This window comes from Eleutherodactylus coqui, chromosome 7 (assembly GCF_035609145.1).
Source record: "Eleutherodactylus coqui strain aEleCoq1 chromosome 7, aEleCoq1.hap1, whole genome shotgun sequence".
In the NCBI taxonomy this organism is placed as follows: Eukaryota; Metazoa; Chordata; class Amphibia; order Anura; family Eleutherodactylidae; genus Eleutherodactylus; species Eleutherodactylus coqui.
The window spans coordinates 186,640,705-186,653,156 of NC_089843.1; the positions used below are offsets into that span (position 1 = coordinate 186,640,705).

General features: G+C 46.2%; 1 protein-coding gene across 1 annotated transcript in view; it reads right to left on the minus strand.

The window, feature by feature from the left end:
- DCK (deoxycytidine kinase) overlaps window positions 1-12,452 on the minus strand; it is a 36,606-nt gene that overhangs the window by 12,688 nt on the left and 11,466 nt on the right. The window contains exons 2-4 of the mRNA XM_066574110.1: window positions 10,894-11,009; window positions 1,420-1,613; window positions 19-166 (exon numbers count right to left, since the gene is read on the minus strand). Of these exons, the coding sequence (XP_066430207.1) occupies window positions 19-166; window positions 1,420-1,613; window positions 10,894-11,009 (458 nt within the window). The remainder of the gene's footprint in view (window positions 1-18; window positions 167-1,419; window positions 1,614-10,893; window positions 11,010-12,452) is intronic.

Sequence of the window (12,452 nt, forward strand, 5' to 3'; positions counted from 1 at the left end):
CTGAAAATGAATCATTACCTCAGGAGCCGCACGGAGATAGACAATACCATCCAGTTCAAGATCAGGCCCAAATTGAGAGTTCATCCATTCATGCCAATCTTGATAAACTGTCCATTCCGTTTCATTCATACACTCTGCCTCAAACAAATTGGAGGCAAAAATGTATCTGAAAGAAAAGCAAAAATAGTGGTTAATGCAAGTACAGAATAAAATATACTCCACTTAGGATACAATCACATATAGGCAAGTATTTCTGCCATCAATGCACATTACAAAAGGTGAAAACTCAGTCGTGACAATCCCTGCAACATAACAAAATGCTACAAGTTTGAAAATTAGCAACATGAGCAGAATTCCACAAGGTTTTTTTCCTTCTTATATTTGCAAATAAAGGGGGTGGGGGAACAAAATACAAAACAAACCCACACACTATACTGTAGATTCTCAGGTGTACATGAAAATAAAATAGAGAAACCTTACCTTACTGCAAATGGTCCGTGCTTTTACTTTTCTGTTATCCGCAGGAGTGCATTCACACCCTTCATTGCTCAGTCCCAGTGGCTTTATCAATGTATAAATATAAAGGAGTTCTGGAACACGGGCTTCGTGAAAATACCTTCCTGCTTTATTTGAACAATAGCGCTCTTTACATCAGGAGAAAGCGTTTCGATTACATTGAACCTTGTTCACCTCAGTTTGATGTCAAACATGCTTTTTTTTGCTATTTAATTCACTAGTATTTATTACAGATATTTGGAGATGAATTTATATTTCTATTTCATTCTAAGTATGCCTAAATATATAAACACAAATAATTACACAAGGTATTAAAGTTAAATTCATATAATGACTAAATTATAGTAGAAGAAAATGCTTTTTTGTTATTTTTATGATGGTAGAGAACTGTCAATAGGGAATAGTAATAGAGAATCACTCTGAAGTTATAAGTTGTAACAAATGCCATTGCAACTAATATGATATATTGTTATGGGAAATTACCAGGGGATAAGTGAACAAAGAAAATTAAAGAAAGATATAGAATTAACGAGATGTAGCGAATATAATGCAGAATCCAATACTTGATGAGAGTAAGTGGTATCGGAAGTTACCTCACGGGAACATAGGAGTTAAATGACAGACAAAACTCTACAGAAAGGGAAACTGAGGTGAACAAGGTCCAATGTAATCGAACCGCTTTCTCCTGACATCCTGATGTAAAGAGCACTACAGTTCAAATAAAGCAGAAAGGTATTGTCACAAAGCCCGTGTTCCCGAACTCCTTTATATTTATACATTGTAGATTCTCATGCATTTTTGGTGCAAAAAGCAACATATGAGCATCCTCTTATAAGCCTAGTAAACATGTATTCGTTGAATATGAACAACTTTGTAGAAAACGGTTAACATGCAAATCATTACCTATCACTGTAGACCGAACGCTCAAAAAACAGCACAGGCTTCTCCGCTTCTCTCAGCTTCCCCTTAAAGGCTTTCAACTGGGCCCGAATACGGCTGAGGCAAGCATAGGATTGAAATGTGAAGGACCAGCGCTCAGGTTTTTCGTACATCATCTGAAGAAGATTGCCGCCACTCTTCTGTGATGTGGTCAGCTCCTGTTTTTGCACATGAAGTGCAGTGAAAAAGAAAAGAAATCTATAAGAATCTCTAAAGAAAAAAAAAAGTTCTCAGCAGATAGTTCAGATGAACAGCCTAGACTCTCTCTAACTCAGAGGATTGTCCCAACTGCACACATTTGTGTCTGCCACTTCTAATGAAATGCCCAGACTGATTTTAATTTCAGAAGATTATTTTTATTCAAATGTATCTGAGCTGTGCTCTTGTGAAAAAGATCAGGAAGGGTATCATCACTCCTTAAGGAGAGCACCTAGGAGGTGAGTGAGGCGACCTATATATGCATGCTCCTCTAGGAAATATATGCAAATAAGGAAGATTGAATACCTCTGCAGCACCACCTATTGGATGGCAGCATTCCTGCAAATCAATGTCCGGCCCTTTATATAGGTTTGTAGAGCAATGATTGAGAATTAAAAATCAAGCCAGAATCCATACACAGACAGCTGTTTCAGGGTATTTGCCTCTCAGTGCGCAGTAAGTTTCTGGCTTGGCTAGAGAGAAGCCTATGACATGCGTCAGGAAGGGTACAAAGTGAGAAGTCTATGACATGGGGTTTTCAATTCCCAATTATTGTTATAAAGACTTATATAAAAGGGTCTGACATTGATTTGCAGGAATGCTGCCATCCAATAGGTGGCACTGCAGAGGTATTGTTCCATCTTCCTTATTTGCTTACCACGGGAGGTGGCGAGTTCTCCTTCAATGGAAGTGTTCAAACAAAGGCTGGACAAATATCTGTCTGGGATGATTTAGTAAATCCTGCACTGAGCAGGGGGTTGGACCCGATGACCTTGGAGGTCCCTTCCAATTCTACCATTCTATGATTCTATGCTTGTAAAAAAGAAAAATTAATCCCAGGAGTGCGTACACATGAGCCAATATGGGCTAAGTTTACAGGAGGAACAACAGAGGAAAGGCAATACAGTTCTAAGAAAATATGCTGAGTTGTCACTTCATTGGAAATACAAGCATTTAATAAAATAAATTTCAGGAAAGAGGATGAGGTTCTCTTTAAACAAGAGTTGTCCGGGGGGCGCGGCTAGCCAGCAGCGGGAGCACACACTGAATCCAGAGCTCCTGGTAGTATCATCATGCCGGCGGCTTTTTCGCTCATCTAAGGGCCCCCACGGAGCTGAAAACACCACCGCTGGCACCTCCGGACCCAGACCAACAAAAAGACCTTCAGCGGGTCTCTAGCCGGAACTGCGATTTTGCGGCCTACGGGACCGGGCGCATCCCCGGACTAGATTTCCAGACGCGGCCGACCGGAAGTGAAGGCCGGCCGCGGAAGACAGTACCAAACCCCTGCTGGGGAGCAGCAGGAACGGAGGAACAGCTGCTGAGACCCAGAACACGCCGGGGAACGGGCAGAAGAGGCAGGAGAGAAGGCGGCAGACTCATAAAAGTAAGTGCTGCCCAGTGCAGACCCCTGGAAGCCTGCATCAATCCTGTGCTGGGGAGCAGGGAGATAAAGTGAGCCCTGTAGCTCAAGCAAACAGAGGGGATACCCCAGGAGTTTACCCCCAGAAAAACCCCCCTCTCTGAAGTGAAGCAGCCTGCAAGAGGCCCAGAGCCAGCACAGTATAAAGCCTGCCTGCACACCTCCCCTGCAACCTCAGACCTGCAGCACCAGCCACTCAAAATCTGCACCCTGAACCTGCAGAAGCTAACCACACAACAACTGCTATAAAGGCATCCTACAAACAGCCACAAACGCAAGCATATATTTAAGAATATTCACAAAAGACTTCCGCTGACGGGGAACCCCCCCACAGGAAAAGGGTCATACGCAGTTAGTGGAATGACTACGGCCTATCCATGAGCTGCGCTCTGACCCCGTCCCTCTCTTCAGAACAGAAGCAACTTTTAACACCAAACTAGAAGACCTCACAATCTGAAACACCTAATATGTCCAGGAGGACCAACAGACAAAGCAAGGGCCAGCCTACAACATCCCAGAGCACATTACCAGAATTGTTCTCGGGCAACCAATATACCCCATTAATGCAGATGGAGCAATCACCCCACAACTCCGAAAACGGAGACATCCCAAGCACCAGCCAGAACATCGACCCACCAAGTACGCACCAAACTTCTGTCTGATCTCTCCTCCTCAGACTCAAAGCTCCTTACACACATCAAGAAACTGTTCCGAGAGGAGCTACAGGCAGCGGTGCACGACATATCCAGACAAATTAACGATCTAGGCCAGCGAACCAACGATCTTGAACACAAAACGGACGACATCATAGACGCACTGGACCATGAAAGAGCGAGAGGGGATGACTGCGCTGAAAGAGTAGAAGCGCTTGAACTAAAATATGAAGACCTCGAAAAGCGGAGTAGGAGAGCTAACATACGCATCCGAGGCCTCCCAGAATCTATCATCAACCTGAAAGAGGCCGCTACGAATCTGTTCTCCGCTCTCTTCCCCCAAGAATCGCAGAATACATCGTGCCCTCTCAAGACCGACCAATACTGACCTACCAAGAGATACTATCCTGAAGCTCCATTACTCAAAGATGAGAGATCAACTCTTAACAGCTGCACGCAATCTAGATTCGCTGCCGGGGGTCCCCACCTCAGTCCAAATGTTTGCAGACATTGCCCCGTCCACTCTTGCAAAAAGAAGAGCTTTGAGACCCATAACCCTAGCCCTGCAGCAACCGAAAATAAGATACCGCTGGAACTTTCCATTTGCCTTGTTGGTCCGCATCAACCAAAGGTCGTACTCAATAGGAAACTTGGAAGAAGGAAAACGCATCTTAGAGGAGGAACACATCCCCTATGTGAGCGAACCGAGCAGATCCCCTAGACAACAACGACCAACGCGTTCCTGGACAACAGCGGGAAACCCACGCCGCAGAATGAACATCACTGAAAACCGAACCCAGAGCGCCTGATTCAGATATGTATCATTTAACTAGTAGAGCTTGTTGGCCCCGACGGGGCTGGCCCCCCCCAGGCCCTCCACGGGGGGCATGGGGTGGCTCAGCTACCACATGACTACTCCCCAACATCCACTAGACACTACCTACTGAAAAGGGACCTTCCTTGTGATACACATGGACAGACCAAGGTGGACTTGAGCGATGCCAATAGACAAAGGCACTACCCCCACCGCGAGACCTTGCAACCCACCTACAACCCATGAGTGGCTTGTCCGCCTGGGGCCCCGCATTCTATAAAATATACATAATTGACCTCCCCCCTACGTAACAGGTTGGGGAGATGCAAGCTTAACACCAACACAGGTGGTGTGCGGGCCCCACGTGGATAGGCACAAAGAAACTTAAAAACTGTTTCCTCCCAAGTCAAAACGACCTAGTAAACCAGATTGAATTGTTTAATGTTTGATGTCCTTAAGGGAACACTCAGTTTGGGATTTCTTGGGTTCTGAAAGAAACCCAAACCCATTTGAAACCTTGATATTTGTTTTAACTGTTATTTCTACAATGCTATTGTATGTACCGAAAGGTAATTCCACACACCACCTGCCTAACGACTACCATCACATTACTACCCAAAAACTCCAGATGCACTCCAGAAACACTCAGCCTCCTCCTACCCCCCCCCCCCCCCCAACAGGGCCACACTCCAGAAATACTCAGCCTTCTCCTACCGCCCCAACATGGCTACCATAATTTCACACAACGTTAAAGGGGTTGTCCCGCGCCGAAACAGGTTTTTTTTTTTTTTCAATAGGCCCCCCGTTCGGCGCGAGACAAACCCAATGCATGTGTTAAAAAAAAAAAAAAAACGTTTAGTACTTACCCGAATCCTCGCGCTGCGGCGACTTCTTCCTTACCTTAGCAAGATGGCCGCCGGGATCTTCACCCACGATGCACCGCGGGTCTTCTCCCATGGTGCACCGTGGGCTCTGTGCGGTCCATTGCCGATGCCAGCCTCCTGATTGGCTGGAATCGGCACACGTGACGGGGCGGAGCTACGAGGACCAGCTCTCCGGCACGAGTGGCCCCATTCACCAGGGAGAAGACCGGACTGCGCAAGCGCGTCTAATCGGGCGATTAGACGCTGAAATTAGACAGCATCATGGAGACGAGGACGCTAGCAACGGAACAGGTAAGTGAATAACTTCTGTATGGCTCATAATTAATGCACGATGTACATTACAAAGTGCATTAATATGGCCATATAGAAGTGTATAACCCCACTTTCTTTCGCGGGACAACCCCTTTAAGGGATTCAACTCCCCACTCAAGAGAAGGAAGGCATTTACACAATACCTTAATGTCAAACCCGACATCATTTGCCTTCAAGAAACCCATTTTTCCACCACCTCTGCCCCTAGCTACCTACACCCACAATACACCAGAGTCTTCTCATCGGTTGCATCCAAAAAACATCAAGGAGTTACAACTCTCCTACATAATTCCTTCCCCCTCGTAATAGACAAAACAGAAATAGACTCACAAGGGAGATATGTCATACTACACGGTAAGCTCAGGGAACATAAATTAGTCCTAGTAAATTCATACGCCCCCGTGAACAACCCTTGCAAACCATTTACTCAAATCGCCAGAAAACTAAGAGAGATACCGAAAGCTTCTAGATATTGGATGGGAGACTTCAACATGGCCCTCTCCCCGGCCCCAGACCGTTCCTCCCAAAGTCCAGACAAATTAAGCCCTTCACAAAGAATTTCGATAAACAACACACTGAAAGATCTAGCAACAGCAGACTGTTGGAGGGAGATGCACGGCACGAGCAGAGGCTACACCTTTTTCTCAGCCCCGCACAAAACATACTCGCGCATCGATTGGGCCCTGGTATCGACCCATATACTCCCCATACTTGCCCAGGCTAGACACATCCCATGCGCCTGGTCAGATCATGACATAGTCCTCACCCAATTTATAAAAATACTACCCAGCAGCCTCTACCAAGGAAATGGAGACTCAATGAGTCCATACTGAAAGACCCCATAACGTTGGCACAAACAGAACAACTGACGGAATTCCTAGCAACAAACGACAATAATACGTCCGAACCTGTCTGGGTATGGCTGGCTCATAAAGCCTTCATGAGAGGCCAAATTTCCAGAATTTCTGCTACCAAAAAGAAGGAAAAAACACAAGCTCTACAAGCACGAGAAAGACGCCTTGCCCTGCTAGAAATAGCAAACCAGCAACGCCCTAGTATAGCCCTGACGAAAAACATCCGAGATACCAAATTACAAATCGACCTTCTATATACAAACCAGGCAGAAAAGGCCCTCCAATGGACTCAATCAGTTTACTTCAAACTGGCCAATAAACCTGACAAATTACTGGCATCACGCCTTAGAGCGAAAGAAAAAATTAACATAGTCCACTCCATTAGAACACAAAATGGATCATGCTCAGCGGACCCCGATAAAAAAAAAAAAAAAAAGCTAACACATTCCTTGAATTTTACAACAAATTATATACATATAAACCCCAAAAAGCGCCTTCTGCCCCCAAAAGTTTCTTAATAATCTAACGCTCCCACAGCTCTCAGATCACCAAAATGACCGCCTCAACCAACACATCTCGGTAGAAGATGTGGGAGAGACTATCAAACTACTGAAACCAGGTAAGGCCCCAGGCCCAGACGGCCTTACCGCCTTGTACTATAAAAAAATTTAGCACCGTCCTCTCACAGCCCCTAACGCGCTTCTATAATGACATTCTATTAGGAAAAACTGTTCCGGACGAATTCCTTAAAGCCCATATAACGGTCATCCCCAAACCTAATAAAGACCATACCTCCCCAAAAAACTACAGACCAATTTCACTATTAAATATAGACTATAAGATCCTGACCAGCATATTAGCGAAACAACTAAACACATTTCTCCCCTCACTGATCCACAAATATCAAGTAGGCTTTATTCCTTCCCGTCAGGCATCAGACAACATTAGAAAAGTCCTTAACCTCATACACATATCAAACACTAATAAAACACCACAACTAACCCTATCCCTAGACATCGAAAAAGCTTTTGAAAGCCTATCCTGGGATTACCTATTCGCTGTCCTTAAAAAAAAAAAAAAGCAGGTATCCAAGGGAACTTCATTACGGCACTACATGCCCTATACTCATCCCCCTCTGCGGAATTAAAACGTCCCACCTCAACAGTAAATAAAATATTAGTTCAGAGGGGAACCAGACAGGGATGCCCCTTATCACCAGCCCTCTTCGCTCTGGCGATGGAACCCCTTGCACAAATTATTAGAAAGAACCCAAACATAACGGGGGTGACCGCAGGAAGCAAAGAATATAAAGCTAGCCTATTCATGGATGATATCCTGCTCACTTTAACTAAACCCCTCACCTCACTACCTAACTTAATGAAAGTCTTACACACCTTTGCTGAAGTCTAAGGACTGATAGTGAATATGGGCAAAACGGAAGCCTTATTCCACAATATCCCCTCACACTCACAAAAGCTCATTGAACTAAATTTTGGATTTAATGCATGCCAACATCATATCACATATCTCGGTATCAAACTCACCCCCAAACTAGACACCTTATACAAAAAGAACTACCCCCCCCCCCCCTGTTCGCAGAGTTGAAAGCAGACTTAAAGAAATGGAACCACCCCTCCATTTCATGGATAGGGCGCATCAACTATTAAAATGAACGTTCTGCCCCGTCTACTATACTTATTCAGATGCCTCCCCATTGGAATCCCCCCTAAAGACTTACAAGAAATGCAAAAGGCCATATTTCAATTTATCTGGAGGAACAAACGACCCAGAACCAAACGGAAGGTAATGCACAAGAGAAACGGAGGCCTATCAGTACCCAACCTGAAAAAATACTACATAGCAGCGCAACTATCACAAATCCCCCTAATGTTCGCCGGCAGGAAAAGACCCCTGTGGGCAGAGGGGGAAACTGCCCTTCTGGCACCTTTGGACCTAGGTATCATATTCTGGGATAAAAACTGGAAACCCACAAACATACAACACCTAGCCCCCCTAACCCACCACCAATTTTTGATTTGGAGAAAGAACAGATTTAAATATGCCATGATGTCACCCATCCCACAACTACTACCGATGATCCCCAATCAGGCGTTTCCCCTTAGCCTACAAGAACAAAATTACCAATGGTAGCGAGCCAAACACATCACGACCCTACACCAGTTCATGCCCTGTGGGAAACTACTATCTATGCATCAACTGATAGATAAATACACAGTCCCAGAAAACCTATGGTTTGAACTAAGGCAAATATACAGCTTCCTAAGCTCCCTACTGAACATTACTAATCCGCCAACCGTCCCTACACTTTTTGAGAGAACCTGCTTAGGTCACCACTTCAAATCGGGCGTAATATCTACACTCTACGCTTCCATGAATAAACCCCCAGACGGCACAAAACTCCCCTTTATGACACGCTGGGAGTCAGATCTGGGTGTTACCCTCTCTCTACCACGATGGCATCATTGCTGCACATTCGCAGCAAAAGGCAGTCATCAAGTAACCTTAGCAGAAACCGCAGTAAAAATACTTCATAGATCATATTTAGTCCCCACAACGATCAATAAGTACTCCCCTACCACCTTCCCGAACTGCTTCAGGATATGCAATAACCTAGGTACAATCCTACATACATGGTGGACCTGCCCCATAGTGGCCGCCCTCTGGAGAAGAGTAACCAACCTCATATCTAGAGTATTGGGTAAGACATTCCCCCTCACTCCATCTGTATGCCTCCTGGCTGATAAACCCATGGGATACAATAACCAACAACACAAACTAGCACAGCAGATCTGTATGGCAACCAAAATCTACATCACATTCCAATGGCTGAAACCCACCCTTCATATAGAACCAATCATAACTAGAACATCAAGAATGACGCTTTATGAAAAACTGTCGGCCATGAGGGATGACAAAAATGGACCTATTTCTCAAGACCTGGACGCCCTGGGCCGTCTCATTAGATATACCAGGCTTAACCAGACCCCTTAGATCATAAGGTACTAAACCGATAGAAGAACAAATAAAGATTGATTACTGGAGGGAGGGGCGGGGGGAGGATGTGGAAAGGAGGAGGGAGCGGGGGTGAGGGATATCAAAGGCAACACACAATGTTGGAATTAAAGGACACAGAGGAGGAGACAAACTTGAACACTTAAACCAGTCCATTGCCTACATTAAGAACATGGTGGAATCCGAACAGGAAAAAAAAAAAATTTATGTTATTGTTATATGCTTTTCAACATTGTGGCACCCCCTGCGAAGGGACTCAAATAAGCTTAATGCAAATGTTATCCGACACCTCAATAAAAACTTTTGGAGCTAAACAAGAGTTGTATTGTCTGAGCAATATAGGTGAGGAATTTTTCAACATTATAGGGCTTGTCTAGTTGTAAACTATTGATGGTAGGCCTGTAATTGTACATTGGCAAGGGTCTGCCACCTGGGAACCCACACCGATCAGCTGTAAGTTAGGTATTTGAACCCCCGCAATGAGCAGATTTTTGCAGCAAACAGCTTCATTCTCCCTGAAGTGGCTAGGCTTGGAATTGCAGGCCAAGTTTCAATTTACTTCAATGCCTGTAATACCAAGCCTGACCACTGCAGTGGGAATGGAGCTGTCTGATTCTTGCAGAAATCAGATCAGTGTATAAGTGCAACAGCAGATTGAGGCCCCCGGCCCTTGCTTATCCATCATTGCTGGCCATCAATAGTTCACAACAGAACAATCCCTTTATGGCCTCATGTCCACTTGCATGCACGGATTCCACTGCTGAATCCTGCAGTGGAATCCGTGCGTGCCCGCGGCCATGGAGAGGGAAAAGCCGTTTTTCTTACCTCTCTGGACACTGCGGGAGTCTCCTCTGTGCAGGCTGGGTTTTCTTTCTTCTGGCCGGCGGATGTGCTTGGCACTCTAGCAGCATACCGCGCGCACAGCTTTTTAAAAATTTTTAAATCTCCTACGTATCCACGACAGCACAAAAACAGCTGTGACTGTGCCGCGGGTACAGATGGCTTCCATGGAAGCCACGGGAGCCGTCCGTGCAGCAGATCCGCAAAAAAAGGAAGCGTGCTGCGATTTCCTCCCGTGCATGCGACCCACACGCCGGGAAGAAATCCCATTTGCATGCTTTTAGCTGCCCTACGGATGCTAATGCATCCCTATGGGCAGCAAGCCACACAGATCTCCCGTGCGGGGGGCCACGCACGGATTTTATGAATAAAATCCATACGTGGACACTGGGCCTAAGACACACTAAAAGTGCTACATTTACAATACCTGAAATTCATCTTGATTGCTTTGAACATTGCACCATCTTGCTATCGGTTCAGGAACAACGTCCCAGTCCTCATTGCATTTCTTGAGTATATTGACAAACGTGGATTTGCCCGCAGCTGTCAGAAGGCAATAAAGACATAAAACATTAACAGATTTTTCACACACACACACACACACGTTTCTCCCAAACTACTGCGCAAATACATACAGCAGTCACACAGAGCAGTACTACAGGAAGTAGTCCTCTACGCTCATGAGCTGCAGCTAGACCCACCCATCCCTCACTGGTTGACTGTTCTCTGCCTATGACCGTGCACAGAGACAGCCATCAATCATGGCCTGACGGAAGGGTTGGTGCGATTGGGTTGCAGCTCATGAATATCAAGGCCAAGTTCTCTGTCTGACTATTAATAGGATACAAGTTTCTCCCAAACTACTGCACAGATACATGTAGCAGACATATCACTGTAATCAGTGTGACAGGACTGCTTTGTGCTGCTCTCGATGAGCGCTATAAAAAAAAAAAGAAAGGTGCCATTATTTCTGAAGCACAGATGTTCTCATACATGATGCTATAGACGGTATTAGTGTATCTTGACGCCACCAGCCTGAGGGGTGGAGATGGGCTGAGGAGAAGGAACGCCCCAAAATTCTCGTCGCCAGATGCATACACACCCTCAGTGATATGCCCCTAGGGTGAGGGAAGCTTCTAATTGGTTGCATAGACACAGCTTCAGGCGTCACAGACAGATACACATGCCTTCACAGTTCAGAGGTCCCGACACGGCGGGAGCAGAGGAGCCCGGCCGCCCTCAGACTTCAGAGGTCCCAACGTGGCAGGGGCAGGGAAGCCCGGCCGCTCTCACACTTCAGAGGTCTTGGCACGGCAGAAGCAGGGGAGCCGCCGGCCAGCCACAGTTACAGGCTGCAGGAAGGGAGGGGGGGGGTTACACCAGGAGCCGGCGGCTATCTGTGCCAGTAGGGGGTTACAGTGGGAGCAGGGGTGACACACTGGGAGGCGGCGTGCGGCTATCAGCTGGAGCCCGGCTGCCTTGATCAGCGGCGGGGGGGGCGGGGGGGGGGGGGGGGGAGAGAAAGACAAGCATAAAAGCATGGTCTGTGGCTAGCGGTGCCACTGGGAGCCGGCGTGTGGATATCAGGAGGGGCAAATCGGCGACATGCGGCTGGTTGTCATGGCAACAGGACGCCAGGAATAGGTGTCCTTTGCCATTGACAATACAAATTGTGTAATAATAGAAGCTTCCCTCAACCTAGGGCATATTGCTGAGGGTGTGTATGCATCTGCCAATGAGAATCTTTGGGCGTTCCCTTCTCCTCAGCCCACCTCCATCCCTCAGGCTGGTGGCGTCAAGATACACTAATACCGCTATAGACTATAGATGTACTCGTTTGCTAGTTTTCTACCTATACAAGCAGGAGCTGCCCAGTGAAGACTTCTAGCAGAGCAGAGCACTTAAAGGGGTTGTCCCGCGACAGCAAGTGGGGTTAAGCACTTCTGTATGGCCATATTAATACACTTTGTAATATACATCGTGCAT